The 22,054-nt window shown below is 38.8% G+C and overlaps 2 protein-coding genes across 2 annotated transcripts; both read left to right on the top strand.

Moving 5' to 3' along the window:
* Nucleotides 1–2,121: 2,121 nt before the first annotated feature.
* Nucleotides 2,122–13,163, top strand: SPO11 (SPO11 initiator of meiotic double strand breaks). The gene is made up of 13 exons (XM_057378615.1): nt 2,122–2,227; nt 4,050–4,163; nt 6,524–6,612; nt 7,277–7,343; nt 7,551–7,659; nt 8,292–8,378; nt 9,621–9,657; nt 9,881–9,990; nt 10,857–10,956; nt 11,448–11,485; nt 12,141–12,217; nt 12,414–12,525; nt 12,628–13,163. Exons 1-13 carry the CDS (start codon nt 2,130–2,132, stop codon nt 12,745–12,747), a joined length of 1,158 nt encoding a protein of 385 aa, XP_057234598.1. The 5' UTR covers nt 2,122–2,129; the 3' UTR covers nt 12,748–13,163.
* Nucleotides 13,164–14,180: 1,017 nt separating this feature from the next.
* RAE1 (ribonucleic acid export 1) lies at nt 14,181–21,371 on the top strand. The gene is made up of 12 exons (XM_057378610.1): nt 14,181–14,266; nt 14,698–14,794; nt 14,934–15,038; nt 15,612–15,704; nt 16,097–16,183; nt 16,616–16,702; nt 16,949–17,020; nt 17,167–17,274; nt 17,580–17,686; nt 17,783–17,858; nt 18,356–18,550; nt 20,031–21,371. The coding sequence occupies exons 2-12, from the start codon at nt 14,705–14,707 to the stop codon at nt 20,115–20,117; spliced, it is 1,107 nt and encodes a 368-aa protein (XP_057234593.1). The 5' UTR covers nt 14,181–14,266; nt 14,698–14,704; the 3' UTR covers nt 20,118–21,371.
* The last annotated feature ends 683 nt before the right edge of the window (nt 21,372–22,054 follow it).

The following is a 22,054-nucleotide window of genomic DNA, read 5'->3' as shown; positions in this document are numbered from 1 at the left end:
GAGTTGTTGGAAAGAGCTACAGAGATTTTACATAAATATTTCYGGAGTGATCTCAAGATACCTAAAGGCCAAAGACATAAGATGAAAGATCTGAAAGCTTCAATTTATTAATTTYCCTTTCTTTGGCTTTCCTCTGTTAATTGAAGCACCTTGTGCTCCTATCATCATAGCCTGAGGTTTTCCTCAAATAAATCAATGAATGAACTTTTTAATTACCTACCCAGGCTGGATTTGGATGGCTCACTCACACGAGTACCAAAGAAGAGAAGTTCAGTGGYGGTGGCTGATGGAGCAACATTTTAAAAACTGCATCACCTAACTTGTTAACAAGTCTAAGCATCACAATGTTTGAAATGCTGTTATCTGTGAGCTGGATCAAGCTTAGCTTCCAAAATTGCTGAATGCTCTGCATAAAAGATGATGTTATCAACAGTGGGCCTTGGAATTTTTTCTCTAGAAAGGACAAGCCTTAAGATATTTATGTCCTAAGTAACTTGTAACACTCTCAGAGCGACCTTTATGAAGAGTTAATTATGATGGCATAGTTAGAGGTTGAAAATATCCCTTGGCATATCATAACTGAAAAGGTGAGAGAGTTCAGCTTTGTAAAATTTGGGATATTTTGCCAAGGAGCTGATGGTGCAGGAGGTCTGATCTTTGCACATAAAAACACAGCAGAAATACAGCGGAGTTGTAGTAGGAGTACCAGGGGGCTGCTCCTCTGATCCCAYCAGCATTTCCAGGATTGCTGCATTTTCTCTCTGCAATCACAATGAATTCAAACCTTCTGAAGTGAAAGACTGTATTTTTTGTAGGAAAAGCTGAACACCTTAAGATGAAATGCACCAAAATACTCATCGTGGGTGGGTTTTCTTCCCAAATTCTCTGTCTCTGGCTGTGTCACCCACTTAGAAGTGCTGTCCTCTGGCCGGGGATGCCATGTGAACAACAACAACCCCAGTTCAGACATAAGCCTTAAAAAATCCAGCCTTTTTTTTCTTAAATTTCAGCTTCTCTGGAAGCTAGTGCTTCATGACTCTTAGAATTGAGGTTTATTGTTTGTTCAGAACACAAGACTTTAACAGCGTATTGAGAAAGATTTGACAACGTATTGCAAGACTATCGTAAACCTTTGGAATGCTGAAGGCAAATGATGAAACATAGAGTTAAATCTTTAATCTTGTTAGAAGTTGAATTCCACTTTGATGAAGGAGGTGAATTTTTCAACAGCTGGAATTGTACTGGAGCTCTGTGTCTCTCAGCTTCCCGCCAGTTGGGAACGTTTGAGATTGAGGGAAGAGGAAAATGGCTGGATGAGGAAAGAACTGATGAGTTGTTCAGCCACTTCTTAGCCAACCTGGCTGGATTTATTGCAAAAATCTCAATGCCATGGTTGGCCATCATCTCCATGGACGGCCTGAGGGTCAGTGTCCAGTGCGGCCTGTCAGGGTGGGCGGGGCCATCACCTGTCAATCARCAAGGGCGGACACAGCCATTGGTCAGTCAGGAAAAGGCGGGAAAAGCCCTCAGCACATCCAGAGCAGAAAGAGCGGCCACAGAACAGTCCGGACAGGTGGGAAATGCCCTTGGGAGATCAGGAACAGTGGGAAATGCCCTTGGGTGGTCAGGAATGGTGCGAAATGCCCTTGGTCAGTTCAGAATAGTGGGAAAAGCTCTCAGTTGGTCATCAGGACAGGAAAAGCCCTCAGCTGGTGAAGGGCGGGAAAATCCTCAGCTGGTCAGGAAGGGCGGGAAAAGCCCGCAGATGGTCAGAAAGGCCGAAAAAGGCCCTTGATCGTTCTGGAAGGGCAGAAAAAGTTCTTTGGCAATTGAGAAGAGTGGGAGAATTCCTTGGTTGGTCAGGAAGAGCAGGAAAAGCCCTTGGTCAGTCAGGAAGGGTGGGAAGAGCCCTCAGTYGGTCACTCAGGAGGGGCGGGAAAACCTTGACTTTGGTTTCTGGAGAAAATTTCTGCCTTTTCTCTCTGACCTTTTGACTCAAGTTCAGGTCATGAGTTTTCCATCTGGCATGCAGAAGAGCCATTTCCAATTTCTGTGGTAACCTCTTCTGTCTTTTTTTAACAGGGCTTCTTCCTCATCCAGAGAAGTTGGACTGACCTGTGCCACCCATCATGGAGGAGCATGGTCTGTGTTCCACTGAAGTGCCAGCTGGGAACAACACCAGCTCCAGAGAAACAAATCTGTCTGCTCAGGAGAGCCACATCACCAGGTAAAACATGTGAAAAATAGCACCTGTACTTTCTTTCATTTCCAATGCTTAAGTAGGTAGAGCACCATTGAACTTAACAGGCTCATGCTAAAGCAAAAACATAATCCAATAAAAAAACAAATGGGCTCTCAGATTGCAAACGGCATCTTCATCCCCTCAGATCTCTCCAACAAGTCTGTGGCTACWGACAGAAATACAGAAAACTGTGACAAAACATGCATACTGAATTACACCAACAAAATACCCTCGTCAATTTTTAAAGAGTCTTTCTGCACATGGTATATCTGTCTCAGTGGCAAGAACAGTCTGGGAGCATCATGAAGGTGTTTTAAAAGGAAAAAGATATTATTAGCTTTATTGTTTGGAGAGTTCTTGGTCTCTGGCTCATGACTTTAKGGATGCACAGTTCGAAGTTCTGGCATGTGTTGGTTTATTACATTCCCGATTTTTATTTGCAACTGTTTCTTTTGTGTACCTTGTAAGCTTGCTAAGGGTGCTATAATATTAATGTTTTTTTGCTATTTATGTTGAAGATCAGTTCTCGTTCTGTATAGAAACAAATATCCACTCACATTGCAACCTGTTAAAAACGATCAGGCAAACAGTGTGAGCTGTGCAGCACCTTCTCTTTCTGTGCTCAGATGTCACTGTTAACTAAACCACAGTGAATTTTAAGTAGGCATACTTGGCCGGTGTCATATGTTTGCTTATTAAAATTCAGATAATCTCTGCAAAAAGAGGCAGAATATCAGCAGGGGGTACACGTAGACTTCCTGTCCTCTTCCTCCTATTTTGTATTTTATGTATTGCATTTCCAGTTTCTGTTGGCTATCAAATGGGGAAATTAGGATTGGAACAGAAACCTGGACTTGCAAATTCTGCAGCAAACTTTGAAGTACATCTGGAATATGAAGAGAGTTACAGTGGACAGAATCAAATAAATAAGTAAAATGTTTATGACCATCAAAGCAATGATGTGGTTTAGAATTCCTACCTAGCTATCTATTCTTTCATCCATCTGCCCACACAGATTTTTATGGTTTTCAACACTAATTTTTGTTATGCTTGAGCTTTAAATTGCTCTAAAAAAATCATGATCTAGTTTTAGCAAAGTGGGAAGAGTGAGGAAGCTGATAGACTTAGGATAGTGTAGAGTACACTTGTAATTTTAAGGACAGCTGAAATGCTGGAGTCAGATTGCTTATGAAAATAAAAAGCATCTGTCATAACACTCAAACCAGCCTGGAGTTTTGCTGTGAGGGATCTGCTGTAAGGCTACTTTGTCYTTTTAGCTGAAAGATACAGATTTTATTATTTCCACCATGCATCTGTCGAGACTGAGCCTTCATGTAATTAAAATCCTTAACAGTTTGTTCAGGGCAACAGATCAAAAGGTTAATGTCCGATGGTACAACAGGAAGTATTTGTACYCTTGAACACTTTTTAAATTTATAGCATTTAAAAACAACTTTGCCAAAATCATGGCCAAAGCAAATATTACCTCATTTATAATAAAACATTAATCATTAGTCACAAACCAGCCAGTTGATCTAAAAGTACAGCTGGTGAAAAATTTGATGGTTACAGGATTGAATAGAAATATTAAATTGTGTCCTGCAGTCATGCATCTGGAATGGAAAGGCAAAGGTTTTAGGGAAACTGAGCAAATAAAAACTAAAAAACAAAAGTATTCCTCCACAGTTCTGAAGCTAATATATGCTCTAAGCAGTTTTGTCTTCCATGTTTTTCTAAGAGTGGGGATAGCTGATCAAAACTTAAAACAGAACTAGATTTTATCGTATGATCTGTGTCTTTGTTTCAGTTCTGAAGTTCTTGAAGCAATAGAAAATGTTATTCAAGGTGTAGTTCAAAGCCTGGCCCAAAAAAAAGCACCTGTGCTCACGCTGGCTAACAGAACTGATTGGAGGAACATAGAGTAAGTAGTAAAYATTTCAAAATCCTGCTTTCTATTAATATAAATGGCATGAATATGAATTGAATTATTTAACTTCCAGAAAAGTTATTCATACATAGTCATTCTGTAACCATTAGAATCAGTGAATGATTTTAAAAAGTAATGGGCAAATAATGCTTTGTAACCACTCAGAACAGGCATCATGCATTAAGTAATAGCAGGCCATGGCATAAAMCTACTCTAATAAGGGCTGGAAAAGAAAGGGAGGTCCTATAAACAATCCTTTTCTGGAAGCAGTAGAAATCAGAAATAATAGATAGTCTTAGAGTGAAACAACCTGTTTTAGGCTGAAAGGAATTACTGGCAATTCTGTCCTCCAAACCCTTTGAGTGCTTCCTCCATTCTTTTTTTTCCTGCTTATCCTCATGGTATCTTATTTCTTGAAATGATAGTGATAAATCTATTCTTTTATTCTTCAGAGAAGACTCATCTCACCTCTCCCTGGTGTATTTCTTACATTGTGTTGTGTTCTTAGTTCATTGCCAGCAAAACAAAGCAAACTAAGTTTCCACTATGTTATGTAAATCTCAGATCTTTTGCCGGCTTATCTAGAGAGGATCAGAGAAAAAGAAATCTGTCCTCATTTATAGCACACTCTTTGATTTGTAGAAGTTGCTTGTGCAACAGCATTTTTCGAAGGAACTCATTTAAACTGAAAAATCCCCAAAACAGAGAGATTAGCTGCTTTCTACAATGCATAATCAAAAGAATAAAGGAAGATACAAATGTATCTCTGGCCTTGTAGCAGCTTTGGACATCAGTGGGTTAAAAGATATTCAGATTGATAGATTACAGAGGTGCTTGTAAGTGGACACATTACAAACATTTAGGGTTGAGGAAGCACAGCAAACTTTCCAGGCGTAACATTTTGGTGGAATACTAATTTAATGAGAACAATAAACTTCTGTCAATCAAAAAACTTGAGGGGCCTGAAGGTAATCAGTTAACTGRAAGGCTTGTATGTTCCAGGGAATTTAATGGTTTGTGTCTTGATAGTTTGACAAAAATGTTTCACTCAGATGTCTATAAAATTAAAATACTATAACWAAGTTTTGCAATTTTTGGCAGTCTTTGGGGAACTGGCATTCCATGCTAGAAAAACAAATGTGAGCTGTTAGTTACCATCCGAACACATATGGGGGAAAATGTTCAAATTAAAACGAGTTAAGATCACAGTATGTGAAAAATAAGAGTCATCAATCACATTGAAAAGAGCAGAACCATTATTTCTGGTGGAGATGAGTAATCTCAAATATGTGTTACAGAAAACTGCTGGAGTGAGCGCAGTCCTGGGAAGAATTGGACTGATCCGGGTTTAACTGAGATCAATTCAGGGGAGTCTTGATTACAGTTYTCCTCCTTTTTGGTTACAATGTTGAGAGCAGGCCAGGGAAAAGCASAAATAACTTTAAAATGTTTCAACACGAAGGCAAGAAAGTTACTTTAAAGCTGGCAGGCAGATGCTCCATTGGGCTGTCCCTGCAGATTTGTGCAGTGTGTGTGCTCTGCCACCCAAAGGACGCTCGGAGCAAAACCTTGGACAAATGAATTCAGAAACTTGATGTGKTTTGAGATAAAATTATAGCCATTCCATCACCCCTACTTTTTAAAAGTATACATGAAACTCTAAAATAAAAATACTGCTTTTAAGGCATGAGTGCCATACCATAAGGCAGCAATATAATTTTAAGTTAAATAATGAAGTAACAGTTTCTTTTGGTAAAATGTGGMCCTTCATATGTGAAATGGTAAAGCATGAAATAGTAGAGCTCATTTAGGTTAAACAACTGTTTAGAAACAGGACACACCACCTTTTTGTTTTCAAAATTTAATAACAGAATTTGATTGAGTTAATCTGATAATAATTTGAGGGCATAAATTAGATAATATTATTGTATTCTGAAATAGTAACTCTTTTTCATAGAGTCTACATCAGGAAACCACTTGTGTCAGACTTCATTTTTATTTTAATAATGGTTCACATTTTTTCTTTTCATTTATTCTTTTGTTTTCATACCAGGTAATAATTGATTCTGATACATTAACAGTTMTAAACATGTATAAAATACTTCTCTTGTCTCTACTTTTGTCTGGAAACTTATCTACTTTATGTTTTAATTCAGTCTGGAAGCATCTTGAGAAACATTTTCCTGCCTTCTTCCCAGTTCCACTCAAGCTGGCGGTTTCTGTGCTGAGTCTGGAAACAGCACCAGTGTATCTGATTATAGGAAAGAGATTTCTGAGTCTTAGTTACCTTGCAAAAACAATTTACATATACTCAGTGAGTTTGCCATTGATTGTATTTGTTTGCAATGTGTTAGATTTAAAGATTCTGTAGGTCTGCAGATGATACCACGAAGTACTATAAAACAAATAAGAAGTGACTGCCCTCAATCAGCAAAAAGATTTGGTAAGTTAAATAGAAGTCCTAAGAAGAGTTCTTGGGCTTTTTTGGGTTTTTTTGGTTGTGGTTTTTTTTTGGTTTTTTGGGGTTTTTTTGGTTTGTTTGGTTTTTTATTTTTCAGTTCACAACTTCATAAAATCCATGAAAATATTGAAACATTATGCCCTGCAATTTAGAGGTGTGTGTTTGATATGACCTGATACTAYGACCAGCCCCTCAGCTGTTCTCTTCTCTATTAAATTATAGTGAGTGATAGTGAGATCAATAAAACATTCTTGGACTTTCTCTCCTCCCTGAATGGATATCAACTAAAGGCATATTCAAAAGGTCTTAATATAAAAACATCACCCTTATTCAAAAAGCTGGCTAGGAAAGGAATCTTGGAATACAGACAATAAGCTCATTTCCACTTCTAACTCAGTCATTCCATTTCTTGGCCTGGACATCAGAGCACACATTCCCTCACTTCACTCTCTCATATTTTTTCTCATTATGCTAGAAATTAATTYGTCTGTTGATTAGCACTGTCTCTCTGTATTTTCACAGCACATTAAAATACATTTCAAAGTTTTATGTATGGGASAAAACTACGGTTTAATATGAAGACAAATGATTGTATATGCATTTCTGAAAATTGATAGAACATTTTGTAAAATGTATTTCTTTTCAGCATTGGTGCTCAAAATATTATCTATGATCTATAAGATGGTGCAGAGCAACACTTATGCAACTAAAAGGTAACAAAGTCAATTTCTATAATTTCAAAAAAAGCTGTGTTTTAAGTATGTTTTTGTGAAAAAACAACCTATAGGATGCAAACCTGTAGGATTCCTGTATGTGGAATGCTTTAGATTTGTCTCATTAACCACACTGTTTATAAAATTCTCATGAGCCTGCAGGTGTTTCAGTATTATAATTAAAAATACAATATTTTGTCTTSATAGAGATATATATTACTCAGATACTCTACTATTTGGCAGCCAAAGTATAGTGGACCAAATAATCAATGACATTTCTTGCATGCTTAAGATACCTCGGAGAAGTCTACATATAGTAAGTGCCTTCTTATCAATGTTATTGTAATTATTTCCAAATCTTATTAAACTGAATTAAATTGACTRAACTGAAAGGGGAAATATCACAAAAAGTTATCCGCAGGAATTAAATAGTTAAAATTTGAAGTCTCATTGGTGCCATTGAYACCTAATTATGGTTCATTGTGGCACTCAAAAGGTTTATTTCTTCACAGATCATAGAGTTTGCTTTTTTCCAAAGAGTTTGAGACAAAACTGCCAGTTAAAATCACAGTGGCTGTTACCATCTAGTGAAGGCAGTGCTTAAACTTCAGAGTGCAAGACACCTGTTCAGCAGTTTGTACTCAAATTAATTTGCTAACTGGGGGTTAAATGAAAACTTAAAGTACGTCAGAAATGCAACAGCCTGTCAAATTTACTTGTATCTCATGCCTTACAAGGGTTCCTTTGTATCTAAAATTAGTTATTATAAGTAAGCCTTTATGTCCATGAGGACAACATTTCTTAGCATTTGAAAGTCTGATGGCAGTGAATCGCTGTTTAGTACCAGACAGAATTCTTTTCAGAGATTTTTTGTTTTGTCTGTGCAATACAGTAACATGTCCACCTGTAACTTCCCACTTACTTTATAAAACTTACTGTTTTTTCCAGCTGTCCACAACTAAAGGTTTTGTTGCTGGTAATTTAAGTTACACTGAGGAGGATGGTACAAAAGTGAATTGTACCTGCAGTACAACAGTATGTATTATAAACCACAAATAGCAATCCCTAGCATCTGTACAAGATATCCTGCACTTCTTGTAGCTCAGGTTGCTGTAGCAAACCTCTGCATGTAGCAAATTGAGGCATTACAACTTGGATGAATAAAATAGATGACTGTATTGTAACTCTGAAGTTCAGTTATAGACTCACCAGGAATAAATCTCTGGATATGGTTTTTAGCCATGGGAGCCTTGCAGAGGAAGGTGTATATGTGATGTATCTTAGGCTTTATATGATAGTGTTCTGTCAAATGAGTGTTGTTGAACCAAAGATTCCTGGGCCCTCTGAACATACAGCACAACAGATTGAATTCTGGCAGAGTGAGAAAACAAGTCAAGAGTGGTTTAAGGAGATGGGATTCGACTGGCCTAGTCCTGAGAGATTTTCTACAGCAGTGCAGAGTATGAAAGCAGAATTGACTACAAATTAATTCAATTGACTGTCCCAAACTTCTGAAAAATGTGTTCATTGTAAGACTTAGTTGGTCATTTCAAAATTGAAAGACGTTAGCTGCCCATTATACTTTGTAAGCAGAGCATAAAGACCCCTGTTATTGATCTCCATACTTTTAGCTGCTGAGTTGTTCCACCCTGGCACTGGAGAAAATTTACAGTCAGAAGTTAAAACAGACCACACACTTCCATATACACATTCTCTTTGACCAAGTTCTTCCCCCAGTTCCTGTTTTCTTATCCATATGCTTGCCAGATTGAGCCAGTCCTAATAGGAGATGTAAAGTAAACATTACCATGTCTTCAAGTTGTTGCTCCAAAATACTTATGAAATCAGGTTATAGGTCAGTAAAAGAAAGGATTTAATGGTCTTTTGAAAAGAATGCTTTAATGTTTTAAGTGTGTATTAAATTTGAAATCTTCACACCAAGCAGACATTTTTTCCTGGCTAAGACAGATAAAACATTAATCAGGATATTATTATTATCTCCATTATGCCCATATGATGAACATTTTTCTGCAACAATGGCACAAACACTTTTGAAAAGAATCTTGTTATGACAGGAGGACTCCTAGACCACTACAAAATAGTGCATATGAATGGTTGAATATGCTCATAGAGGTGAAAATGTCAGAACTGATCTTGTATATAGAGGAGGAATGGTTGTTTCAGGATGAAATCGTGTCCTTCATAACCTAATGTTGTTATTTTAAAATATATCATTTTCTCTATTTCAAATTATTAATCTCATTTCTGTTGTTTTAGGCAGTTGCTGTGCCATCTAATGTTCAAGGAATTAAAAGTATCCTTTGAGCAAGAACTCTAATCGTAGACAGAAAAAAATAAAGTAAAAACAAGGAATATTCCAAGTTAAACAACGTTCTGGTAATTTTTGCTTTGCTTGTTGGCTCTGAAATTGAGTCATGATCACTGCTTTTGGCTCCAGAACAGGTATTTTAGAGCAGCTAGTTTTAATTGATTGGTGTGATGGGTCATTTTACATGCAGCTAGCCTTAACACAAGAGATTTAAATTCACATGCCAAATTCATGTTAATTGTAGAAAAAGACGCAACCTTTCAGAGACTCCTGGATGATGACTTCTTCAGTAAAGTGTCCCCATGTATCATGATCACGGTATGCATCTTGCATTTCATATCCTCCAGCTACACTTAATTTAAGCAATACTTTATCTTCTTCAACTTGAGCAAAAGACCATAATRAAATTAATATGAAACATATTTAACAATAATTGTTTAAAATTTGATTATCCTCATAGAAATATGAAATGCATATTCTAAAGACTTATTTCCTCCAAACGTCTACTTAGAGCTTGGTAGCTTATCAGCTTCCTGTKCTGCTGAAAAGTTGCTGCTCAGTCTCAAAAAGGCTCAACTGTTCAGTGACCTTTTGTCCTTAAGGATCTGGGTTTTGCAGATCCAAATGAAACAAAATTGGTTGATTTTGGATTGTACTGAAACAGATATGGAGCCAGGAGAATTAACAAGAATGTGTAAATGAAATATGCATACAATGAGGGAAAAAAATTTCCCCATTCTAAGAGAGATAAGCACTTCTACCATGCTATGAGCAGTCCAGTTCTGGTCAGGCATAGCAAGAACTTGTTTTATATTGTTCCATTAATGCCATAAATATATATTTGAGATAAAAAGTGGTCTTCTTACACCAGCTCATACAGACACCAGGGTACATCTATACATCAACTGCCAGACCTCATAAATTAACCCCTTAAACAGTGCAATGTCTGATACTTGTGCAGTGCCTGTAATCCAGAACACCTGCCCAGCAGCCCCAAGCCTGGCCTTCCCTCTGCACAGAGCCAAAATAGGAGCATAGAACTTTCCTGCAAAACAGCTGCAGGAGAAACGTTTCTGCCAGCATTTGTTTGTTTGCTTACTTTTAAATGGCAAATGTAAACACAYATGTAGCCAGATGTTGTTTCAGTTAATTTGAAACTGTCTGCTTTTCTTTTATTTCTCTAGGGAAGAGGCATACCAGATCTTAATACACGACTTTTGGTCAGGAAGCTGTGGGATTCTTTTAAAATTCCTATTTTCACCCTTATGGATGCAGATCCACATGGTAAATCTGTAGAGGTTGAATAGCATAAAAGGAAAGAAAAATTTGTTTAGAATGTCCTTTCTTGCTCTTAYGGAAAGATTCTGGGAGCCCAGAAATCCTACACAATCAGAAGGCTCTGTATCTACTTTGATACTTTGAACTTAGGAAGATTACTGCAAAATGAGAAGCAGCTGCTCAAAGCARTTATATTAAGAGATATGAATTACACATATAAAGGGTAAAGACAGACATTTTTAATAATAGATGTTGGACAACATGTAAAAGCTGATTATCCTTGGTTTTGAATTGACTACACACAATGTGAAACATTTAACTATATGAAGGTGATATATTATCTCAGATTATTGTTTTGACATAATCTAAAGATATATGTAAACCATAAAGATCATAAAGCCATAACTGTTATGCCATAAAACTGAAYTTTTAAAGTCTCCTTAAACATGCCCATTGTGCAGACAAACACACTTGACTTTTGGTATTCTGCAACCCAGGTGTAGAAATAATGTGCGTCTACAAATATGGATCTGTGGTGAGTACATTTCTTCCACTTCAAAAACTTTGTTTCATAGCACTGCCTGAAAGCTGGAATGCATGAAATGCTACAACCTTTGTCAGAATRGGTACTGCCATTTACCATTTTGTTTTAACACAAAAATATGGTTTTTAGGCCTTATGTGTCTGCAGAAACAGCTTSTTCCTGCAACAAAAAGAAACTGGATAGTAATGACAGGTGTTCCATTTAACTRTATTTCACAATTTTTCTCTGCTGCACAGGCAGTTTTCAGACAGTCCAAATARAAAAGGGTTCATCATTTGACTTTGTTTCTGCCTTAGAAGAGGAGTGAAAGCTGAAGGGATGTTGGGAGGAGGAGGACCTAACTTGTGAGATGGGTGATTCCCCACAAAATCRTGTTATGTTGGTAAAGATTTTATTCTGGAGTGAGAATTTGCTTAGTATACTTGTGTTAGTGTCGAACATAATAGAAGAAGAAGCAGAAGGAGTAAGAAAATATTATCATGCTACATGACTACAGACAAGGTATGGAAACACAATATGGAAGGCAGGCAGATACAGGTGAARGCAGAGGGCAGATGGGTGAACTGTTCAGTAGAGAAATGGAAGGAGAACATCCCAACTTAAACTAAAGATCACTGAATGTTATAGYTGACCTTTCTTATTTCAGTCCATGTCTTTTGAGGCCCACCACCTCACTGTTCCCTCTATCAAGTGGCTTGGTCTCCTCCCATCTGATCTCAAGAGGTGAGTTATTTCCCCAAAAGACACAGAAGKATCCCTCTGCTTCACAGACAGGAAATGCAGTCTGACTTACTGYAAAGAGATCCATTTAAATCCATTATTCTTTTCATTAATGATTTTGGCTTCATATCAAGCAACAAGTTAGAAAAAGATATTTTTAAGTGTATGAAGAAATTTAAGAGTCTTATTTTCTTTGCAGATTAAACATATGCAAAGATGCCCTGATTCCATTTACAAAGCAAGATGAAAATAAGTTAGCAAGTATTCAAAAGAGACCTTACATTGCTTGTCAGCCACTGTGGAAAAAGGAGGTATGGATTTAATTTTCTTACTTAAATGCCTACTTGACCCTGGATCACACAATTACAGCATCCCACATTAATATTTTTATCTTTTTTTTTTCCCTCTTTTAGCTGGAAATTCTGGCAGCAACTAAACTGAAAGCTGAAATTCAAGTTCTAACTTCTCTCTCATCAGATTACCTGTCCAGAGTCTACTTACCAAACAAACTGCAGTTTGGTGGATGGCTATGAATGCTGCTCTGCAAATTAAATGTTTTTTCTATATATTTATTTATTTATTTWGACTGCTCTTGAGAGAAAAAAAGGTGCAGAGACAGAGAAGTATCTGTCAGTTTGTTGTTCTGTTTCTTTATCACTGCATCTAGACTRTAATTTTCTCTTTTTCTTCGTTCAAACCATAAGTGAAATTATGATTTTTGCAGAATATTGCTATTTCCATTCTGTGGTTTCTGCCGTGAAACGGTGCCAAATGCAATGGTACACACAGAAAAGATAATGAAATATGTTCTTTCTGGCCAGAAAAAYGTGAAGTTCAAAAATGTATCCAGAAATTGTTTTGCTTCTGTGTTAAAGCACAGGATGATGCTGTACCAAGCTTTTTATTTTTGAAGGGAGTGAAATTTATTGCACATGCCTCCTTTTGGATTTTTTTTTTTTTTTTACGTGTAACATTGGGGGGGTTTTTGTTCACTATAAATTCAGATTAAAAGCCAGAAATAATTCTTTATTGCTGCATATCTCAAGCATCTATAAACCTTCCAGCAATCAAATTACTATTTGTTTTCAACGAACAAATAAGAAAGCAGATGTTACTGATTAAGAATTCAATAAATAATTCTGTTAACCATGCACATCRTAACAGAATCCCTTGTTCATTTTATTTATTTATTTGGCTCTAAGACAGTAAAAAGAAGCAGAAAACTGTGGTGATTAAAATGTGAAATAATTTTTATATGAGGGAGTCAGACTGTATAGAAAGTAGTTCCAAAATTGATCTCCAGAGTCATGAGCATGGACCTAACTGACGATATTTGCAGTAGATACATCTAGTTGGGGGTTTTCGTAGCTGTTACATCAGTATTAAAATTTAACGAAATATCCTCTTTATTAATTGCACAGTTAAAAGCAGTGTTACAACTGATGATGGTCGGCGTGCAGATGCCCAAGCACTGCAAACCCAGGGAACACAAGGCAGCTGYACCACAGCAGGGCCAGATCACCTGGGGCTCGGGGACATCCCTAAAAATCATCCAACTTGCGACACGCACCGCAGCTCCGGGACAGCAAACGGAGAGGGCGGGGTGCTGAGGAGAGGGCGGGGCGGTGAAGAGGGGCGGGGCCCGSCCGGGAGCTCCGCCCAGCCCGGGCCGTGTCCCAGTGCGCAGCCGCGGCCCCGCCCCGCCCCGCACCGCTATTTAGGGCGCAGCCGCAGTCAATCCCGCCCCGCTCCCTCACAGCGCAGCCGCGCCTCCGCCCCGTCCCGCCCCGTCCTCCCAGAGCGCAGCCGTGGCTCCGTTCGCTCTGCCCCTTTCCTCCGGCCCCGCCTCTCCTGCCCCAGCCGCAGCCGCGGCTCCGCCTCTCTCCGCCCCGCTCCGCCGCTCTCCGCCCCCACGCTGCCCCGTCCCGCCCGCCCGCCCAGGCCGCAGCCGCGGCTCCGCCCCGCGGCGCTTGCGCAGGAGGCACGGCCCGGCCCGTCCCGCGCTCGCCGCTGCCGTGTCGCTGCTACCGGGCCGGAGAGGGCCCCGCATCGGTGCGTGAGGGCGGCCCCGGCCCCGGCAGCGCCCGAGGACCGCTCCGGGTGCTGCTGGATGGGGACAGGGAGCCCCGGGGAGCGGCGGGTCCGGGGGTGGGCAGAGAGCCCGGCTGGGGTGTGCGCCACACGGGCAGAGCCCGGTCCGSGCTCGGGCTGCCGCAGCCCCGGGTGCCAGTGAGGGGCATGGCAGTGCTGGCTCTGCCGGGGCACGGCCCCTGAGGGATCCGCGGTACGGTGGGCAGCCGGGAGTTGTGGGGGATCCAGCAGCAACGAGAAGCGTCTTTTCGGTTTTTTATTTTTTCAAATTTTGTTTGGTATATTTGTATATCCTTGGGTGCCTCCCAGAGGTGTGCTGGTGTGGCTGCGATGAGACACCCTGGGCACGCTTGAGGGCCTTGCAGAGCTCAATATTTTTTGCTCGTTTGCAGGGCAAGGATGAGTCTGTTCGGATCGACGTCGGGGTTTGGTACGGGAGGTACCAGCATGTTTGGCAGCACCACAGCAGATAACCACAACCCGATGAAGGTACGTGTGTCAGCCCCCCGTGCTGCTGTGTATGTTCGTGTATCACAGCAGGATATACTGACCCATTCTATAAAACTAGTAAGCTCAGTTCACAGCTTTCAAATGTGCCAAATTCTGCTCTGTCTCCTGTCTTTTACAGGATATTGAAGTAACRTCTCCACCTGATGACAGCATATCTTGTTTAGCATTTAGTCCACCAACGCTGCCKGGTAATTTCCTTATTGCAGGATCATGGGCAAATGATGTAAGTACTTGCAATAATATGTGCAGATAAATAAAACACTTAAACTGCAAAATGGGATCCTAAAAGCTTGTGCCAGGGCATCTGAAAACCTAACTTGTTGAAGAGCTGCAAAATTTATGTCWGGTACCAAGGCACTAAGTTTGACGTAGTTGATAAATCATCCACTTTGACAGTGCAGTCCCGAAAAGATTAAGTTATTGTTTAAGTTATCAGACAAAGTTATTGCAGTTTTTTTGGGTTTGAAGGATGAGATCCCAGCAGGCCTAGGCCTGCTGTGTTCTGACTGCTGTGTTGTACCCAGCTGAGGGCTAAAGGTTTTTCAGGACAGTGTGGTGAGGAGTTACAAGTTTATAAGCTACTTTTTGAGGTGGAGTTGAAGTTGGGTTGAGTTTTGGCTCTACAGGTGAAACGAACATAAGCAGAAAAATAAGGCTTCAGTAGTTCTGAAAAAACCCCAGACTCTTGTATTTATAACCATGCTTTTTGTTGGATARACTAAGGTTGGAGTCTTCAAGACAAGTTTTTGAAGTTCCTGTAAATATATCACATCTGCATTTGCTTTTCCTCTTCCAGGTCCGCTGCTGGGAAGTTCAGGATAACGGACAGACAATTCCAAAGGCTCAGCAGATGCACACAGGGCCTGTACTAGATGCCTGCTGGAGTGATGTATGTTCTTATTTAAGAGCAAATACACAATTTTTAMCAAAGCCTTAAATAAATTGGTGTGTGCTTTTCAGGCACACGAGTGCCACATGTAGCTGCAGCCCAAAGTTACTGTAAAGACTCAGATTGCTGTAAATGTGTCCTAATGGGATAGACTAGCATGGGTGTAAGAAAGAAAGCTAAAAGTGAGTTTAGAAGTGTATTAAGAGCTAGATAAAAGCCAGCAGTTTGCTCTTTTATAATATAGTCATAAATAAATTTGATTTTGTGTTTCTTCTTTGTCTTGCAATCCTTGTACATGTTACGTTGATGGTACACTGTTACTAGAAGAGAATGASACTTTACAGTTTTCTGATGGAGCCAGTTAATCTCTTGGTTTTATTCTTGTTTTTTAGGATGGGAGTAAAGTATTTACTGCTTCTTGTGATAAAACTGCCAAAATGTGGGATCTCAACAGTAATCAGGCAATTCAGATTGCACARGTAAGTAAGGCCTAAACTACTGGATGGGTTTTTTTCTTTTTCTGTTTTTATTAAAAGCAACCTTTCTAATTTTTTTTTTATTTTTGATAGTGAAATGCCCTTCCAACAGGTGATCAAAATGATTTTGAATAACCTATGCACCTGTTTTCTCTGTTGTACTTAAGAGAGCTCTTTCCACTGCTGCAGTGATCTCACCAAGTCACCTTGCTGCATTAAAGGGAAAGATACTTTTTAGTYATTCAATTCAGTTCAGAAATACCAGCATTCTGCTGTGACAGTAACAGGGATTACAATTTACATTCTYAAATTAGAAATTAATGTCTGTTTGTAGAATATGTAATTATGTGAGTGAAATTAGTTACTATGTACAATTTAGGAAGGCAGGCTCTAATGATTGTTTCTTGTATGTGTGTTTGTCCTTTTTTGCTTCAGCATGATGCWCCTGTGAAGACAATCCATTGGATTAAAGCACCAAATTACAGCTGTGTGATGACAGGAAGCTGGGATAAAACTTTGAAGGTATGATTTTTATTGAACAAGTGGACACGAAGAGTGCTGGTAATTCGTGTATAAACATATTTCTGTGAAGTAAAAATATTTGATTAGTCTCTAATAGTGGAATAACCTTACTTCACAGAGAGTTACACTATTCTGCTTATAACAAGAAGGAAACATCTTGGTGCCAGTTTTATTCTTTCTCCTGTAGTTAATTTTAAGTGTCCTGAGTTCCAAGTGTGAGTTTGTTTATTTTTCTGTTCCCCTCAGTTCTGGGATACCCGTTCACCAACACCTATGATGACCCTGCAGCTCCCTGAGAGATGTTACTGTGCAGATGTGGTAAGTCAGGGTGTGTGGTGAACTGGTGCCAGCTGGGTAACTGGGAATGGGAGTAAGTTTTGGGGGCTTCTGTGGGATAGCACTGAGTGCTATTAACACAATTAATTAACACACATCTCTCTTCCAAATTATTTTRCCTTATCCAGGTTCATCCTATGGCAGCTGTGGCCACTGCAGAAAGGGGTTTGATAGTTTATCAGTTAGAGAACCAACCTTCTGAATTTAGAAGGATAGAATCTCCTCTTAAACACCAGGTAAATAATAGTATTTGAGTGTATTTATAGATTGTTGACACTCTGGGTTTGACATCTTTTGTAAAATCATGCAGTGTTTTAAAATCAACTTATCTTACCATGGCAGTGACTTGATTTGGCATTGATGTTGCTGATCTAGCAAGGATTTAGGAATTTAAATACTGTAGCCCAAATTTTCAGCAGAATTTGACCTCTTGACCTTTTTATTGGTTTTGTTTTACCTTGCCTTGATGTCTTKGATGTTTTGTATCTCTGTGCAAAAGATGTCTCTGTGTAAAACTCCTTTGTGTTTTTTTCACATTCAGCATCGCTGTGTTGCTATTTTCAAAGACAAAGTGAACAAACCAACTGGATTTGCCCTTGGAAGTATTGAAGGAAGAGTAGCTATTCATTATATCAACCCCCCAAATCCGTAAGTGTTGTTTAATGAAGCATCTTCTCTTTATTGTTTAGCTCACAGTGATGAAAAAAGCAAGCCTTTTACTTTTTTTTTATTTTCTATTTCCAGTGCAAAAGATAATTTCACTTTTAAATGTCATCGCTCCAATGGAACAAACACATCAGCACCTCAGGACATCTATGCTGTGAGTATCCAATGAGTATCCAACATGTACCACATATACACTATACACTCCTAATGTAAAATTTGCTTTGAATTGTTTGTTCTTCTTGACCTTTTATCTTGCCTAAAGTTGTCTTAGACATGTTTAAAGACCTGTCATAGTCACTCTAAGAAGAAAGGCAAATTCTCATACTTCCCATAAAGCAAGCACTAGATCAGCCTTTCATTGAATCTTCTTGTCAACAAGTGGAGCTGACACTTGTAATGGCATTATGCACTGAATTTTTAGGTGCTACAAAAAAAAAGATGATGTTTTTCTTGTTGCTTTGGTGGTTTTTCTTTGGTTGTTTTTTGAGTTTTTTCCCCAAAGATATACTGAAAAGATTTTAAAAAAATTAAGAGTTGTATTTAGTTAAAATTTTCTGTATTTACTCTCGTAGGCTTCAGCATATCTGCTGTGACTGTTGCCATCACCTGTTAATATGTGAGGTTTACACGCTGTTTTGTGTGGTTCTGCAGGTCAATGGGATAGCATTCCACCCTGTCCATGGTACTCTGGCCACAGTAGGATCTGATGGGAGATTCAGCTTTTGGGATAAAGATGCACGGACAAAGCTAAAAACCTCAGAGCAGCTGGACCAGCCAATATCTGCTTGTTGTTTCAACCACAATGGCAATATATTTGCTTATGCTTCCAGCTATGATTGGTCAAAGGTAAGAAAGGTTTAGACTCATGTTCACACTTGCAGTTGACAGCTAAGACTTTTTCCTGTGAGGCTTTTGCTGTTCTCTATAAATAGTAGCTGTGTCTCTCTAATTTCTAAGAAAACTTAAAAAATGGCCATTTTGGCTACCTGATGAAGTTTGACACTGAAGTTGTGGATTTGGTGTTTTAGCTTCAGCTGGACAAGATTGCTAAATGATGCTGGTTTGCAAATGTGGATGAGCAAAATGTAAATTGTCTGATTCAGAGGTTGCTGTGGTTGCTCACACACACTGTACCGTGGGCGGTGTCATGGGGCAGTGTGGCACCCTAACAGCTTCCCACAGATCTTGTGAAATGCACATCTCTGCTGCTTGTGCAGGAAAAAAAGCTGGGACTGACTATAAAAACTTATCCCAGCGTTTGAAAGCCCTGCATTAAATTTTCACTACCACTCAGTGAGGTAGTGGTGGTGCTTTTTTATGTATTCCTCTTGCACACTGAACGGTACAGGTGCAGCAGAACCACAGCAAACCAGATTCTGTGGAAAATSAATACTTCTTAATAGTTTAAGAAGAGGGGTAGCAAGCTTGAAATGTAACTTAATTTTCATGGTGCTTGGAGGATAATGTTCCTCATGGTTTTGAGTGAAATKAATGCAAAAATCACATAGATTAACTTGATTGCTTGTCACGAAGAACTAAATTCTAATTTGCTGCAGTGTATCCAGTCCTCTGCCCACAGTAAGATATTTGTTGGTGTCAGGGCAATGAATTCTTCAGTTCCAATGTTTGGGTAGACTGCAGTGGTATCATTCAGATCTGTAAACCAATATTAAGTAGTAAAATCAGAAGGTGCTGAGTACTAACCTTCCTTCCCTGAACTATTTCTTGTCCATAGCTGGTGATTTCCAGCTTACATGTTGGACTTTAATAGCTTTAATAGTGTTTACTCTCCCTGATTTGGATACTTGGGTATTTATTTGGTAATGTGGATGCAAATGATTCAAATATGCAAAATAGGATATTTGCATCTGCAGCTGGGGAGCAAAAATCTCTGCAGTTGCCTGTAGAACTTGGGCTTTGCTTTGAAAAAAATGTAGCCTTATGTCATTTAAAAGATAGAAAATGTAAAGTGAAGCTGGATGGCCATWAAAGGTTTAGTTTATTCTCTGCCTAGAATGACATTTAAATCATATTGAGTGCTTAGTGATCTGTAAAGTAGAACTTAGAGACAAATGGTTATTTTTTTAATAAAAATACTTTATACTTTAAAAGTGCATAAAAGTCCCTTAAATTTTATAGGTATAGTTCTTGTAATTGCTTGTCAAAGCTGTTCCTAATCCACCAGAGTGGTCCTATATCTGGTCTTAAAGGATATAAGATTAAATCTTAATAAACCAAACTAAGGGAATATTCATATTCTTACATTTTAAGTAGTGCTGATATTTCCTCTTTGAAGAGAGTAAATGCASATTATTTTTCTCTTTAGGGTCATGAATTTTATAATCCACAAAAGAAAAACTACATTTTTCTGCGAAATGCAGCAGAAGAGCTGAAGCCCAGGAATAAGAAGTAGTGAGTCTGACTTGAGCTACTTGTTCTACCTTTCCTGCCTCTGCTCTTCTGCCATTTGTGCCCMGTGGCACCATGATTCAGTCAACTTTGGATCACAAACATTTAGCAGGAACTGTAAAAATTACATGAAATRTATTCTGACTTGCTGGAGAACGTTTTCCAAATTAGATCCTCTGATGTGTATAAGAAAGAGAGGCTCCTGTTGCCATGACTTAACCACTCTGTTCCACAGCAATAATGAAATTTGCAGCAAAATCAACATCTGGGGTACATATTCCTGCTTTGAAGTGCAACCATTTGTATCTRTGGATTTATTTTGTTAGTACTACGTTAAAATATGTTAATTATAATAGTTCTGGAGAAGTTGTATAAATACTGTATTTTTTGTAAGTATTTGGAGAATCACCAATTCTTCTCAAAGGAGGCTTGTTTTTTCTTATTAATAATTCAGGGGTTCTTTCATTGCTTTCTGGTTTTTGAAATGGAAGCATTGTCTGCTGTATGCCAGGAAGAAATGCCTTGCAAATCGTTTTCCCTCCTTTTGTAGATGGGTAGGAAGGTGTGTAAGGGGCCAACAGCAGTGACAGAAACTCAAGACAGAAGATGGGCCCAGTACAACTTCASATTTTTCTGGCACTCCTGCAGTGGACATGACTTTAGAGCAAACTGCTTTTTCTAATTCAAAGGAGAAGTTGCCAGTGGTGCCAAGTGGGGAAATAGCTCAGTGACAMAGAGTTCAGGAACATGAGCAAACCTTTCAAGGTTTTATTCATGACCAAACCAASGTGTGCAAAATCCCTTTGACCTAAGCTGCTTTGAAGCTGACACCTTCTACAGTTAAAAATTCAGTTTTTTACATCTCCCTTAACATGGTTTTGTGCTGTAACTSAGTGTTCAGGACTGAAAAAAGACTCGCTTTTTTTTGTATTAACTAGGAAGTAGTGCTGGGGAGCTTCATCCTGATCAAAAATGCTGTGAAACAAAACGAGTGGGTCTCTTTCTGACTTGAATCTACCACTGTTTACTTTTAACTAGCCAGTTGTATACATGCCAAAGTTTTCTTTCTAGAAGTGAATGCTTATTATTCCTGTCTAATTATTGTTTGTTTGATAATGACTGAATAAAAAGGGGATGGGGGGAGCATGTATAGAAATACATGTCATATTGTACAAATTCTCTGTAAAACTGTTATGGTTTAATGCTGATGGTTACGGATTCATGCTGCATTTCAAATAAAATTTTTACTAAATGCTTTTTTATATTTGAAAGTTCTGTTATAATAATGTGAGCAAGATAATGTGCTTCACTTTTAAAAGCAGTTTCTTTTTGCTGGAAGTCKGGTCTTTTTCTTCCAGCTGTTTGAGCTGGGAATCCAGTGCATTTTCCAACTGCTATTACKCTATGAGTGATTCCTGTGGGTTTGCCTCAAAGAATTGGAAGAACTGGTGTGAAAGGCCTTTTGTTTTGTGAGAATGAATCAAGTCCATKGCTATTTCAACAGCCAAACACCTGACAGTGTGAGTACAAATGAATCATAAACTCTTCAAACTCTCCCCAGCCCACTGTCCTTCCACTTCGGACTATTCCCTGTGTTCTCAAGTTTTTGCTGGGTGGGYACTTCTTGTTTGATGTAGAGGAAAGTTCTTGAAATACATCCAGCTCTGCTTTGTTGAGGGATATCTTTTTCTGTTTTATTTCTCAAAATAGTTCTGGGTTTTTTCCTGCTACCTCTATGTTTTACTCAGTTTTAGATTTCACATTCATGCACTATTTGTTTTCTTTAAGGTAGGAAAGAGTTCCCAGCACTTATATCAGTAGCTGGTTATTTGCTCAAACATTTCTTTGGTTTCTGTTGATTTTTTTTTTTCCCCAAGGTTGTGATGGTTATGCAGCAATCTTTGGTTATTAGCACATTTTTCCAGACTTCCCAGTCAACTG

This window comes from Malurus melanocephalus, unplaced genomic scaffold (genome assembly GCF_030028575.1).
Source record: "Malurus melanocephalus ecotype Western Australia unplaced genomic scaffold, MMel_1.1 scaffold_367, whole genome shotgun sequence".
Lineage (NCBI taxonomy): Eukaryota > Metazoa > Chordata > Aves > Passeriformes > Maluridae > Malurus > Malurus melanocephalus.
The sequence above is the reverse complement of the archived record's forward strand: the minus strand, read 5'-3'. Positions and strand labels throughout refer to the sequence as shown.